Source organism: Podarcis pityusensis (genome assembly GCF_964106645.2).
Source record: "Podarcis pityusensis genome assembly, chromosome: 3".
Lineage (NCBI taxonomy): Eukaryota > Metazoa > Chordata > Lepidosauria > Squamata > Lacertidae > Podarcis > Podarcis pityusensis.
In genome coordinates this window covers 987,130-1,002,430 of record NC_138026.1, presented here as the reverse complement: position 1 = coordinate 1,002,430, position 15,301 = coordinate 987,130, and the positions used below count along the sequence as shown (strand labels likewise).

General features: G+C 41.3%; 1 protein-coding gene across 4 annotated transcripts in view; it reads left to right on the top strand.

The window, feature by feature from the left end:
• CD2AP (CD2 associated protein) overlaps window positions 1-14,572 on the top strand; it is a 38,838-nt gene extending 24,266 nt beyond the window's left edge. For all 4 annotated transcript variants that reach the window (XM_080997403.1, XM_080997401.1, XM_080997402.1 and 1 more), the window contains 7 exons: window positions 3,384-3,543; window positions 4,354-4,496; window positions 5,527-5,642; window positions 5,914-6,003; window positions 6,713-6,900; window positions 9,217-9,280; window positions 11,066-14,572. In XM_080997403.1, the coding sequence (XP_080853529.1) occupies window positions 3,384-3,543; window positions 4,354-4,496; window positions 5,527-5,642; window positions 5,914-6,003; window positions 6,713-6,900; window positions 9,217-9,280; window positions 11,066-11,107 (803 nt within the window). In that variant the 3' untranslated portion in view covers window positions 11,108-14,572. The remainder of the gene's footprint in view (window positions 1-3,383; window positions 3,544-4,353; window positions 4,497-5,526; window positions 5,643-5,913; window positions 6,004-6,712; window positions 6,901-9,216; window positions 9,281-11,065) is intronic.
• Window positions 14,573-15,301: the final 729 nt, after the last annotated feature.

Here is a 15,301-nt window from a genome sequence, read left to right as displayed (position 1 = left end):
TCTTTAGCTCATTTCTTGCTGCCTGTTTCACGTTGCCTGTCATAAACCATGTCCACCCGTTTCAGCACAAACCTAGAAGGGAAGAAGCCCCTTGGCAAGGATTCTGCTGTTGCCTGGCTCTCCTCAGGGACAGCAGGACCCTCACCAACCTACTCAGGAGTAGGGGGACAGGCAAAGGAAATAAATAAATAGCCATGTCTGTTATAGAGACTATGCCATTTTAAGGATGTTGCAGTTAATGTAAAATGAGATACATTTGGGGTGAGTTTTCTTCCTTAGGGTTGTGGAATTAAGACTGATTTTCAGCCAGTTTGCATTTTATATGGAGGTCTAGTTGATAACAAGTATGTTGGATGTGAAACTTGTTTTAGTCAGACTTCCGGGTTGGCGCCTCCAGGCAATGGCGGAGTTCCTCCGATCGGGAGGAATTTGCTCCACGGAAATTAGGGTCTGACTGCCACGGCGAAGGCGGAGACCCACTGAAATCACAGGCGGGAGAAGCCTGTGAACTTGGGATTCGGCTGGCACCCTTTGCGCCTCCCCTACTCGCGGGGAAACCCTGATTTGGGGATCCGGAGCGAAGTGGGGTGAGTGGTGCGGTGCTTCGAATTGACTGCTTCTTTCACGGAGTGAAGCCGCATCGCTGTTGCCGGAGAGTGCTGACTTTTTCCTGTGGACAATTGGATTTTAAACAACTACCCGTGAGTAGAACGGAAAATTAGATCCTTAAATTCATTAATTTGGCATCGAAACAGGAAGGTTCTAAACAGGACGTCCGCCTTCCTTTTTTGTAAACAGGTTGAAGCAAAGAAGTTGCAAGTTAAAGCCTTGGAAAGTTTATTTTTGTAAAGGATTAAATCTCCATTGGTTAAAACTATTAAACCCCCCTTGGAAGCAGGAGAAGAGGGGGGAAAATTTGAGGAGAGAGTGAAAAACCAAATTACCACTGCTCCGAACCTGGAAACGGGCTGCCAGAAAGAGTGACGTTTTTTGACAGCTAGCAATAAGAGAAATATATTGTTTCCATTGTACTTATCTGCGTATAAAAAGTAGGGAAAAAAACTATCTTTATAGTTTAAACTGTGTTTGAAAGGATTGATACAAGTGGAGACTGTTTCCCTCTAGAGGGAGCTTTTGAAACAGTTACAAGAGTGGAGTTGGGGGTTTTCCAGTTGCAAGATAAGAACTGTGTGAAATAGAGATCGACCTTGGACTTTAAGAATGTTGACAGAAGGAGCCTTAGCGACTGTATTATGTAAGATAAGTTATTCGTTGGAACAGCTCCACAAGAAGACGGACGCTATGAATACCAAACTTGAGAACTTGGGACAAAAAGTGACTAATTTGGAACAAAAAGTGACCATTAATACAGAAATTGTTCAGGATTTGACACAGGAACCTACCTTGACAGGACAAACTGGGGAGAAGACGAAGGAGAATGTTGGTGTTGTTAAACCTAAAATAATACAAGTGGAAGCCCCAGTTTTACAGAGGCAAACTGAGGACTATAAGTGGAGGCCTTTTATGAATGAATATAGAAAAAGTCAGAATTTGAAGATTGGAGCCCTGTTTGGATTGAAGAAGGAAGGTTGGATAGACTCTTTCATGCAGAGATTTACTGACCTTTGGGTCCTGAATCTGGGTCAGGAGGTGATTGGAGTTGTGGGGGCCTTTGGATCTGGTGGAGCCTTGAAACATGATTTGAGATTTTGTATGGACACTGGTTTTAGCTGTGGAGAGTTGGTTGGTCTGTCGAGAGGGAATGGGGGCATGGTTGGGTCGGGGCCCCCCCAAGACCTGCGCTTCAGCACCCTCAGCATCAAAGAATATGAAGAAAAACTGCAGAAGGGACTTGGAAAAGATTTAAGAGCCTCGGACAGAAGATCTCCAGGTTGATGAACTATATGGAATGGACGGAAATGACTGGCAGAATCCGAGACCAGGGAGAAGAGATGGTGGTAGAAGATTGGGAAAGTTTAAAGTTTATATATAGAAATATTGTAAATTTAATGAGTGTTAGAAAATTGTTGGAATGAAATTTTATGGCTTTAGCAGAAATGTTATAAGGAGTTAGGTATAAATAAGTATTTCAGTATTAATGGAAAATAAGGTACAAAATATGTTAAGATATTCATAATGATAAAAATAGAGAAAGATGGAAAGGAATTGCTGAAACAAGTAATAGAAGTGGAATACAAAAAGGGAGGTGAGAGGAGGTCGATGAAATAAGGGAATGAAAGATAGAGTAATGAAATGGTATGATATATGTTTTTAAATTGTTGTTCTTTTGCTTTGTTTAGTTTAGTGTGTTAAGGTTGTGTTTTGTATTGTTTATTGTATTGTATTGTTTTTTCTTTTCTTTCTCTTTTTTTTCTGCTTTGCTCTATTTTGTCTTTTTCTTTCGCCTATTTTCTTCTTTCTTCTTTTCTTGTAAGTTTTAAAAGCAATAAAGATTATTTTTTTTAAAAAAAGAAACTTGTTTTAGTATTTCTAATTCTAATATTATGTAGCGTATTATTATGGAGAGAATTACATTTTTAGGAAACCGTTTAGTATAAAGAGCGATGCAGTAAGTTTGAAGAATTGTACATATTACACAACCATTTTGGAAGGACTACGGCTGTTGATTCCAGCTGAAAAGTGATAAAGAGCATTTCCTAAGAAGTTAGAAGCCATCAATCAGTTGTATAAACTTGAGAGAGACTCATAGCTGAAACTGACTTTTTACTGGGTACCTGTAGTTGGTGGTTCATAGTATTCCTTGTTGGATATTTCGTATGAGTGGGTTGTTTTTTTTAAAAAAAAGTTCTTGATCATTTATATTAAGTATTATATAGATACTATTTATATATATTTGAGTTTCCTCATTGTTCTGATCATTCTGAAATTCTTACAGTACACATCTTTATCTTTTGATTAAAAGTCAAGGAGTCCATTAGAAATGATGGCTCTTCCTTTCCTAGGGCTCTTGTTGACCCACCTACTGATTTAGAGAACTTAATAATGTTCATGAATGTTGATGTTTGAGAAGTGTAACTTTTTTCAGTTCTTGACTTTCTGGAGACCAGCTTCAGTCCCCATGGGATTTTCTGGATCTGAGAATACTGACTAGAAGGGAGTAGTTTGTTGCTTTAGGCCTTAATCCAGTTTTGGCTTTCTCTACTTCTTTCACAGCCAGCCTTGTTCAGAATTCTTCCTAGCAGGGCTACACATTTTGTGGCCCTCTGCTCAGAACACCCTATATCTGGGAGAAGCTCCTAATAAATTGTAACTGCATTGTTTGTATGATGTCAGCTTATGAAATAGCTAATGGTAGTTGTAGAAGGTCGTTTTCTTCCAGTCACCCAAATACTACTGACAGATATTTCTGTTTTATTTGCCAGATGAAAAATCAAGTTTGGATCAGAAAATATCTAAACCAGCAGCTCCTCAAGTACCACCCAAAAAGCCTATCCCGCCAAACAAGGCAAATAATGCGTTGAGATCTGGGATTTCGCCTTTAAAATGGCCAGATAAACCAGTTGTGCAACCACCAATATCTAAGTAAGTATGCCCTTTCCTTACATGTGAAAGCCACAGAATTGTAGGGTTGGAAGGGACCCCAAGGATCATCTAGTCCAACCCCAACCAGATGCCTACAGGAAGCCCACAGGTAGAACAGGAGGGCAACTGCCCTCTTCCACTGTTCTCCAGTGGCCAGTATTTGGAGACGGGAGCCTCTGATCCTGGAGGTGGCTGTCATAACTAGCAATTACTGAAGACACTGCCTTATTCCTTATCTACCCAGTAGGTCGCTTCAGTCTGTAGGAGAGCTCCTCCTGCAAGCTCTAAGCTCTCCAAAGCCCCCTCTGCAGTAACTCAGCAGGTTTACAGTGTGGTTGCCCCTGTTCTGTGGAACAGCATTTCTGTCAAGATATGACAAGCAACTGCCAGCTGCTCTTTCCAGAAGCACTTGAAGATGTTTTTGTCCCAAAGGCTTTTCCCTGCTGGGTAAATGGGTCTTTACCACAAGTATCCATTTGTTAGGGTTTCAGTCTTGCTTTAAATGTAGTAGTAGTAGTTGTTGTTTTACCTGTTTTAAATTATTCTGTGTGTAATTCTCCTTGAGAGAATATTTTAGAAGGATGATGAAAGGGAAGAATCCATGCGCAAGAGGAGAGACTGAAGCAGGTGGGACCAGATCCACTCCTGAGCCTCCAAACCAAGATTTGGAGAACTAGATTCATGAGCCTATTTTTATGAACATGTGTATCAAAAAATAAGCCTTAAATTGTCAAAATTATGCTGGCGGGTTTTTGTTTCCCTATTTTGCTGTAATACCTAATGTTAAATCATTTTCTCTTTCAAACACAGGACAAATGGGGATGTTGTTTCCTGGCGACCAAAATCGGAAATTGAACCAGCAACAAAACCAAAGTTAGATTCTGAACAGTTACCACTGAGACCAAAATCAGTAGAGGTAGATTCAGTTGCAATAAAGAACTTAAAAGAAGCAGGTAAGCTTTAAAAAGAAAGGAAGAAGCATAACTGGACAAATCTTCTGTTCAGGAAAGCTAATGACATAAATGCGTGGGTTAGTCTGTGGCATAGTACGATGCTTGCTTTTACTGCAGCAGGTTAACACATAGACTTTACACCTGGGGTCGGCAACCTAAGGCCCATGGGCCACATGGACCCTTACTGCCGCTTGGGGACCCCTGCCGCCCGCTCAGTTGGCTAAACCAGTGCGGAGCAGAGCGGGGACTGCCTTCCACGATGCTGGCTGGCTTTGCATTGGCTGCAGCCAATGGGAAGCTGCGGACGCCTCCTCCACGCCGGAAGGAGCACCGGAAATAGCATTTGCGCATGCGCGCATACACACTCCGGCCCACCGCAACGTCTGCAGGACCGTGAACAGGCCCAAGCCACAAAAAGTTTGCTGACCCCTGCTTTACACAAATGAACTCCTCAAGGCGCTTAGTTTTCACAACTTGGCAACCCTGCTCATATACATACATTCATGCATCCTTTTGTTACTCAGGTTGCTGCTTTACAGATACAGTAAGTTGAGACTTGAGTGGCTGAATAGCTGTTTAATCGCATAGAATCATTTACTTAACACTTGTAGCTGTATATGGTTTTCTAAATGTTTAATTGCAATCTTATTCTGAGAAAGAGATCAGAAAGTTACAGAGTCAGTTGAGTTTTGTGTCTTGCTCCCAATTTTCATTGTCACCTTTATTTTTAATATGGAGTCCTCTTTTAGCATATTAATTGCCACTCTAATCTTTATTTTCTGCACTGATATTGGTAGAAGCATAGATTCATAGAAGGGTAGAGTTGGAAGGGACCACGAGGGTCATCTGGTCCACTCGCCTGCAATGCCCATCGTGGAGCTTCAGAGTCTCCAGCTCTACCGACCAAGCTGTCCCAGCTGTCATATTGTGTTGATGGTTTTTGTCATATATTTTGACAACATTTTATACTTCTCCTCTAAGATTGTTTTCTGAGCTTTAATTGTGACCTCTGTTTTCAAATCTTTTCCAGAAATTTCAAGTTTTGATCATATAATAGCTACCTCAGATAATTTATCACATCCCACTGCTAATCGGCCAAAGATGCCTGGCAGGAGGCTTCCCACTCGCTTCAACGGCAGTAATTCTGTGAGTACAGGGAACTGTGTGTCTTCTGTCTATCTTCTGTGTATTGGGGGGTATACCATAAATTTAATCAATAATAGGTAATAATAATAATACATAGAAATGTCAGGTTTCATAATTCTTTCACTTACAAGTCTAATGTATGTATGAATGAATGTACTAGATGCATATTACAAATAGGAGTAATAGATGGAAATGTGTGCTTTTAGCTTTTAAAATAGGTGGGTTTGCTTCACACAGAATGCAGATTTTTCCCTTTTCTTTTTTCCTCTAGACTACTCAGAATTTAAGCATAGAGAAAAGTGGGAAGGAGCATAAAGAGGAGGAAGAAAGTGCCAAAGTAAAGCCACCCGAAGTTAAAAAGGTACAGAATTGAGATGGCTTCAGTTAGTTGTAATAAGAAATCTAATAATAGCAGGTCATAATTTTGTTGTATCCACTCATGTAATATGATTCTATACAGAAAAGGGGTATACATTTATTTTGAGTGGCTCATAGAAAAAGTCACTTTAGCTGAATGTATTCTCTGCTGTTCTAAGTAAAATTTCCTCAGAGTATTAGCACTAACTTTGTTAGCAACATCCATTTTTAAAACTTGCTTAGAAGATTGCTTGGGAAAGGTAATGAGGGTCATAACTGATACGTTGCTTCTGTGGAGATGCTCTTTGTCAGATGGACAGAGTTTTAAGAAACACTGAAATAAGCCTGGCTTTCCACTGTGTGGGAAATACAAGAAACAGCTTTTTAAGCCACTTTCGAGTGGCAGGAGTGAGCCTGTGGCCCTCCAAATGTTGCTGCACTTCCACTTCCACCCCCCTTGGTTGTTGTGCAGGCTGTCAGTGGCTGATGGGAGGGAGTCCCTCAGCTTCTAAGGGCCGCAGGAGAGCCTCCCCTGCCCCCGGCAGCTGTCTTCCCAGGGGTCACTGGAAGTATTTCAAGCTTCACTTCTTTGCAGGGGTGGGGGTCAGCAGCAATTAAGCAGACTTTGCTTGTCCTTCAATATACAATTTTGACAGCTTGCATTATTTGCATAGTGTACATTTACTTATTAGATGACTTCCTTCTTATTTCAGCCATCTCTATTTGCTCAGCCACTTCTGTCTTCATCACCCAGACCAAATTCTTTTGTACTCGGTGCTGTTACTGGGGAAATGAAACTTAAACAGGAAATAGATGAAAGGGAGAAGCCTTCTCTGGAAGACCTCAGGTCACAGGTTTTTGACCTGCTAGCTGTCGTAGAAACACTAAAGAAAGAACATGGGTAAGTTAAGTTGAGGAGGTTAAGGGGTGATATGATAGCCATGTTCCAATATATAAAAGGATGTCACATAGAGGAGGGAGAAAAGTTGTTTTCTGCTGCTCCAGAGAAGCGGACACGGAGCAATGGATCCAAACTACAAGAAAGAAGATTCCACCTAAACATTAGGAAGAACTTCCTGACAGTAAGAGCTGTTTGACAGTGGAATTTGCTGCCAAGGAGTGTGGTGGAGTCTCCTTCTTTGGAGGTCTTTAAGCAGAGGCTTGACAACCATATGTCAGGAGTGCTCTGATGGTGTTTCCTGCTTGGCAGGGGGTTGGACTCGATGGCCCTTGTGGTCTCTTCCAACTCTATGATTCTATGATTCTAAGTGCTAATTTCACTGGATTTGTAGATGAAAGATACAGCAGATTTATGTCATGGCTCTTTTGTGCAAGGATTTTTAGCATAGCCTCCTGTATTAATATTATATGATGTTTAAAGGGCAGGGTGGGGAGTGGGTTGGCATCAAGTGGGGATCAGCAGGGGCAGTAAGGTCTTGTTTGTTTGTTTGTTTGTTTGTTTGTTTGTTTGTTTGTTTTAAAAAAGAATCTATCTTGCATTTTTTTAATAAAATGGACAAATTGGAATGTGTGTGTGGATATGACCACCCAAGATTTAAGCACTAGCCTGCTAGGCTTCAGCTTTTATCTAGCCAGCATTTTATTCATTTATTTGTTCATTCCATTTAAATACTTCCCAATGTTCCACCTTTGCTCCCTTATGGATTGCAAGGGAGCAGGCCTTTTCTAAGGTTCTCCATCGAGACACTGAGCAGACCCAGGTGTCCTTAGCTTTAAGGTGTGGGTCTCATGTGCCTTCAGATGATACCCTGAGACTTGAGGAAACTATACTACAGTGGAGTCACATCGCACATGCACTGAACTTGTTCAAATTCAGTCTTAACTTCCTGGGCTCGAGCTGATCTCCAGGCAGAAGTAAAAGCCTGGAATGGAAGTGCAGCTTCTGCCTGGGTCTCTCTCCAGCTCCCTTTTTGTCTTGCTGCTTCCCACTGTTTCAGCCGAGGAAGCCGGGTGCCACTCTGCACCCTCCCCTCCCCTCTGGGGTGTCACAGTGAGGAGGACAGAGTCTGGAGCAGGAACTTGGCTCCCATGGCTGGGACAGCCAGCAGAGAAGCAGTGGTGGGGTGACTGGTTCCTGTGGTGGCCTTCCAAGCAATGGTTGCAGCAGAGGAGTGGCAGGAAGACAGGGATGCAGGCCGAAGGTGCAGCTCCATTGCAGACCTGTTTCTGCCCTGTTCTTCTGCCTGCGTTTCTCAGGGTTTGCTTCCCTTCTGTCTCAGTGTCTCTCCAAGGGAGCCGGGTTGCCTATTGGCACTCTCTCCTCCTTGCCTCAACAACCCAGGGAGCAGGGAAAGCAGTTGTGGAGAACTGAGGGAAGGCAGTGGAGAAACAAGTAGGACATTCACACAGGGCTGCCCCCTGCTTGCCAGCCAGCAGCCAAGAAGTTTGGCGTTAAGCATTTTTGCACTGCCTCTGGAACAAAACTCCTGCATGTGATGTGATTCTACCGTGCTGTAGCCTGCTCTATACCTTTCAGCCCTTCCTTTGAACCATCAGTCATGGGTTGTTTTCCTTGTTTCTTGTTTCATTGGTTGGTGGTGGCAGTTCTTTCTTTGTTTTTCTGAGGGTGGGTCTGAGCCAAAACAGAGGAAAGCAGGAAGGGGCAGCCTCAGAAAGAAGACAAGCCATTCTCCAGTGTGCCAGCTCCTGTATTCCCACACTTTGGCTGCAATCCCTTACCCTCTTACCTGGGAGGAAGCTCCCTTGAACTCATCAGGACTTACTTCTGAGTAAACATATATAGGATTGTTTTTGACTAACAAACTGTCATGGGTGCTACTTGTATGAGAAACCCTGTAGGGTAATATTTTAAAGACATTCCCTCTAATGGTAAAAAAAAGGGGAGGGAGCAGTCGAAATGTTTATGGTGCAAGGCCCAGTTATAAAAAATGAAATGAGTGTCAATAATGCTCTCTAGTTGCAAATGAACATAGTTTAGTGGTCAGATTTTGCACGATTGTTTAGGAACTATATAAAGCAATATGAATGAGATGGATTTAAACCAGCCGATGTTCTTGCTGATTTACATCCATACTGTGTAATTCTGGAGGCAAAGCACTTGCGCAACTTTCCTCTGTGGCCATTCTTTCTGCTTTGAGTCTGGGCATAGTTTATATACTATCATGTTTCTTCAACCACAAAAAAAGTAAAATTTCACATGGCAAAATTTAACTACGTTTGCCTTTAACTTTTAAAGGAAGGAACTGGAAAAACTGAAAAGGGAGTTGGAGAAAGAGAAGCAGATGCGAAGTTTCCTAGAGGTAATGTGTTTGAATAAGTTATTTGAAGCAGTAGGAGGCTTTGTTTTTCATAATTCCATTATTTTTAGAAGTTGAATGAGGGGCTATTGTTTAATAAAGCAGCCCCTATTGGGGTGGGAGGGGGTGGACCGTGGCAATATGCTGCCCTGTGCAAGGTCATTTGATGCGCTCCCCCCTGCCCTTGCAGAGCCAGGCTTTGGGAAGGAGGTGTGGGGCTCTGGCAGAGTCCTAGAGCCATTTACCTCCTTCCCAAAGACAGGTAAATACTTGCTCAACTTGAGGAACGAAGCAAGAGGACTCTAGGACCCTCTCAGAGTCCTCACACCTCCTTCCCAAAGACAGGCAAGCACTTACTGGGCCTTGAGCAGGTGCCCTCCTCGGCTGCATGCCCAGTGTGACTGCATGGCTCGCTCTGTCCTAAATTCAACTCTGCCACTAAAAAATGCTTCACACATTGACTTTATTGTTTTGCTGATGGGAAGAAGAATTCCCCCAAATACAAAGTAGAGACACTAGACTGGATAGGAAACTTGGGGGAACAATACTGGAGCATTGTTTTTCCTGAGATATCTCCCAGTCCTTAGGTTGAAATCCAGGTGTTGCCATTTCCACGAGTGTTGTTTTGAGAGCAGGAAGGGGGGCATTCAAAATGGCTAAAACCTTTTTTAGAAAACTGGGTATATACCGTATTTTTTGCTCTATAAAACTCACTTTTTCTCTCCTAAAAAGTAAGGAGAAATGTGTGTGCGTCTTATGGAGCGAATGCAGGCTGCGCAGCTATCCCAGAAGCCAGAACAGCAAGAGGGATCGCTGCTTTCACTGCGCAGCAATCCCTCTTGCTGTTCTGGCTTCTGAGATTCAGAATATTTTTTTTCTTGTTTTCCTCCTCCAAAAACTAGGTGCGTCTTGTGGTCTGGTGCGTCTTATAGAGCGAAAAATACGGTATATACCTCATTTAAGATTGTTTAGCAGCTCTTCATGACTAAATTAATCATAATTTTATACTGTATCACTTTGATGTAGGTTTGTATTAAGGAACAGTTTTTTCATAGAATTGTAGAGTTGGAAGGGGCCATGAGGCTCATCTAGTACCTCCTGCAAGGCAGGAATCTTGCCTAAAGTGGGGGCTTGAACCCACGATCCCGCGATTGAGTCTCATGCTCTGCCAACAATGCTAGGTGCCAAAATATTGAGGGGATGAGCCCATGCTTCTGCCATGTTTCTTTATGAATCACACCTTAAGCTTAAGTAGCCTCAGTTGCAATTAGTCTAGAAGCAGATAATGAGTAACATGAAATTATTATCATTTGTGCTAGTGAAAAGCTTTAGAATTATTATTTTTTAAACCACAGTTTCAATACACATTTGTATTCAACGCATTCAGTTGTGAGCAAATATGTTTATCTGCTGGAGTGTTTTATGGTACAAAACCTAACTCAGGTTAGATCCACATTAATTTCACAAAGATGTTTCAATGGCTGGATGGCTCAATGAATACAATTGAAATTCTTAAGCTTTTCCCTAGCCCTACAATAGAAGATACAGAACTTGTGGGCCCCTGATGTTGTTGGCCTGCAACTCCCCTCCTCCCTGACCGATGGCCAGGCTGCCTGGGGCAGATGGGAGTCTGACCACATCTGGGGAGGGGGCACAGGCTCCCCCATCCCGGCTCTGGTGATCAGCTTTCCTACCAAAGATGTTGTAGCACATATTTAAGCATTACTGGAAAATAGAGACAAAGTTATTCATTTCTGTATTAAAAGTTTTAATGTGTCTCATCCACAGGTGGAAATAGAGAAGCTGAAGAAAGCTGTCATAACGACATGAAAGAGCCATAGACCTTGCCAGGATTTCAGAGTCAAAAAAAAAAGAAGCTAACTTGACTTTTCTTTTTTTACTTCAAACCAATGAATGGGCAGCATTCCATAAAAAAAGGATAAATGAATATAATCTTCTATTTAGTGAGCTAAGAGAAGAAAATGAACCGCTTTTTTGTTTCTTACCAATATAGGAGGGGCCTTATTTCTTACTGTGCTGGAATCGCAGACCTTTATTTCCTTGGTTTGCTTGAAAATACTACTGAATCTGTATAAAAAGAGGGGTTCTTATTAGATTTTTATTGAGCATCTATAGTCTAATTTTTAAGAGATCTGTACTATATATATAAGGCAGTATATCTTTGCAAAGAAACTCTGTAAAGGAGCCTCTAGGGAGGCACCTGGTCCACCCTTGTACTTATTATAGCCACTACTTTCCCCACAGTGCTAAAGGGAATATGATGTTTGTATTTTTTTAATTATTTTTTTTGCATTTCTACCCAGGGTTACACTGTTGTGCCTGTCTGCAGTGAGAGTATTAATAATATGCTGTTTTATAGTTCAGGATGATGCTGGGAGTTTGTTCTTGCTATGGAGCAGAAAAGTCACAACTGCTTAATAGTTTGAGAAGAATATTCTGTCACTTGCACTATAGGAGTCATGAAAGGGACTTGGGGTTGGACCCCACACAATCCCCCACACCCAGGTCAATGCTTGATTTCCACAGGGAATGTGGGCATAAGGTTGAAATGGTCTTGTAATTCACCCTGTTGTGCCTAAATATTGCAGCACATGGCATGCTAAGCAATTCTTCACTTTCATAAATTTTATTCTAACACTACAGTATCTTACAGCTTCATACAGATTTTTAGCACTAATCATAATAGCATTATTAAAATCTTCATGTGACAGTGAAGTGTTTAGAGCTACCCACCTGTTGACGACATGCAATCTTGCCGGGGCTGCTGCTACCTACACTAAGGCACAAGAGGATTCATGGAGACTGGATTCTTGTGTACATCATAGTACTGCAATGTGCTCCTAAATGAAAGGAATTGATTTTGTTTGGAAGAAAAGACTTCTTTTTGGAGTCATTTTGCCTCTCCCCATTTCTTCCTACAAAGGAGGAAAACTAAAAAGGCTCCACGTTGCATTCAAGCCAATGCTAAAAATACAAAACCCATTCTGTCTCTTGCTTCTCCTTCATTTCTTTTTTAAAAGAGTATAAAAAGGCAATATTTCCAGAGTGGTTTTTAGTTAACCAAATTAAAATAATGTGAAATCTTAACTTTTCCCGTGTCAGTAGTTTTCATGTTTATCTGCTCTCCTTTAATTAAACAAAACTTGGATGGCATAAGTATTTTGTCATAGTTGTGTAAGAATACCAACAATTATTAATTGTTAGCAAGTGCAGAAATCTGAATTTCTACTTGCAGGTATATCACTTGTGAATTAGTGGATTAAAATGTAGGAACGGAAACGGGTGTTTAAAAACAAAATGCCTGTTTGGTTACCATATTGGTGCTTAACTAATGACAAACATCTAATGAATCAGTTGCTAATGGTTTTTTTTGTTGCCAATTTTCACACTTACTAGTCAAACCATCAGTCTAGTGCAGCCTTTCTTAACCTTGAGTTCCTAAATATTGCCGGACTCACATCATCCCTGACTGCTGCTGGCTATGGATGATGGCAGTTGTAGTCCAACAACATCTGGGGACCCATGGTTAAGAAAGGCAGATCTAGGAAACCTAATCTGATACTAATTCATAATTTTTGTTGGTCAACAACTTTTGTCTTGTCTTACTAGCCAGACCTGTGACTTGTGTTGCCATTGATTCCTCCTCCCACTGAGTCTCCTGGCATGTGCAGAGGACGTGGGGAGGAGGGTATCTGCCCCAGAGTTGGACTTTCTGCAGAAGGTTCAAACGGCACCTTCCTGCCGTTGCTGCTGCAGAAGCTCAAGGAAAAGCGGAGGAGACAGGTGACTGCCGTCCTACAAGTTGTGCTTTTGCTGCAGCCTTGAAAAGCCCAAAGGGGGAGCAAGAAGCCATCTCTTCCACCGCCCTGGTTCATGTAAAAAAGAAGGGGCCATTTCTTTCCTTTCCATTGGGATTTTTAAAGGAGTACTTTGCTCCTGGAGCTTTCTACAAAAGCACAGTTTGCAGGACTGAAACTGCCACTCCTTTCTTCTCTATTCTCCATGAAGGAAAAGGGAGGTGATTTTGTTTGCACTGCAAGTTGGGCTTTTTTAGAAACACCAGCCACACTCTCCTACTATCTCCTGTCAAACAGCAGCTGCTTTCCTTTGCCATAAAAAAGGCTTTTCAAGAATTTTTAGGAGTAGCATTTCTTTACTGCCTCTCAAAAAAAATACCCTCTGTGGAAAAGAAAAGAGGAACAGTTTCTCTCCATTTCTGTTGGGTTTTTGCAGAAAACTACCATGAGGTGCTAAAAGGTTTTTAAAAAAATAAAAAGGGAAAAAAGAAACAACAGAAGCCCAATTTGTAGGAGGCAAAACACCTTATCCTTATGTTCTTTCTTGGAGAAGTATTTCCCCACAAACAGAACTTTTGGTGGAAGCACAGATGCCTGCCGGACTTGGGGTGAGGGCCGGCCAGAACAGAAGAGGGGCCAGTTGGTCTGGGCCTCTGATTTTGAAGGGATGCCCTCTGAGCCCCACTGGCAGAGGCAAAGGAGGACCCTTGGGTAAAGATAATTGGTATTGTAAAGAAAGTCAAGGGCACAAAATATTAATATTTTAAAAAGATTCAGAAGAGATTAATGCAGATAAAAATAGATAGGTGTAGAAATGGGGCCTACATTTGTCCTGTCTGGTTTGGGCCCCCAACCCGTTTTGCATGGCCCTGGGCGAGGGGCCCTTGCCTCTAGTCCTTACAACCTGGCGGGAGTTCAGCTGCATCACAAATACTAGTCTGTGCTCTCTCAGATAAATGGGCAATGAAATAGCTCCTCTCTGATCCCAGCTTGTTGAAGTTTTATTCTTGTGCAGAACAAGAAGTGAGTCTACTGGAAAAAAGTTCTTTTATGTGGTCTTCACATAAAATTCAGAGTGTAAGGCAAAATGGTATTAATTATCAGTTGTTGTATGACAGTTTTGTCTGCCTTGAAGCTCATAGCAGATGGATAGGACCTGACAATCAATGAAATCGGACGTGTTAATTATTAAATGGCCTTTTTTGCTGCAGCAATAAATGATGAAGTGCAATGACTTGATTTCATAATAATAATAATAATAAAAATCTTCTAAAAGATGCTGCTATGAGTATTTTTAGCAATAGAGGTCTCACTGATATGTCTTAAATTAATCTTGTATAATGGGAAATAGGGAACGTATGCAGACATTCCAAAGAATGCAAGTTATTTCAAGCAGTTATGCTTCACTGATTTGTTCACAGGTGCTGTAAAATTATGCATGCTATTGAAACTCCACAATAAAATTATATGCTGTTAATATGTTATGTGATTTTCCCTCCATAAACATTCAGACCCCTTAGATGTAATTCAGCTAGATGTAACATAGAACAAAATATTTCCATGCTTTAAAGAGTCCACGCTGCAATATGGAAATAATTCAACCATATTGCTACCACTGATATTCATTATTTGTATTGAGGTGATGGCTATTATGGTTCTCTTTTGTTCTGCCCTTTTTAACTGCCATAATCTTCTCATTTGGAAGCTATAGAAAGTTGAGTGCAACTTTTTTTGGGGGGGGGGTGTTTCAGAATCCCTAGTGAGAGTTCTTTTCATTTCACTTATTTCCAGCCCTCCATACAGTTTGTTTTCAGAAGGGAAAAGACAATCCAATGTCACGTGGGATTCTTGTTTGTGGGTTTCTTTAAAAATCCAAATTTATACACCTAGCTGCAAAACTGGAAATCTTTCCCCATAGACATAGATGTCTATAGGGTGGTGCTATATATTTATGCCCCTTCATTTTTGTATACGAGGAATATAGATGCATGTTTTCCTAATCTAAATGTAACAAAAAATTCTATACGACAAGATTTTAAGTGGAGAGAAAGTTCTCTTTTGAGGGGATTGTTGATTACAACAATCAATAATAATAAAGTAATAGCTTGAAAAACACAGCTCTACTGGGGACTGTTAGAAAATATCCTTTACTGTATATTCTTAAAACCAAATGGCGTTAGCCTATTAAAATGTTTAATCTGTTCTT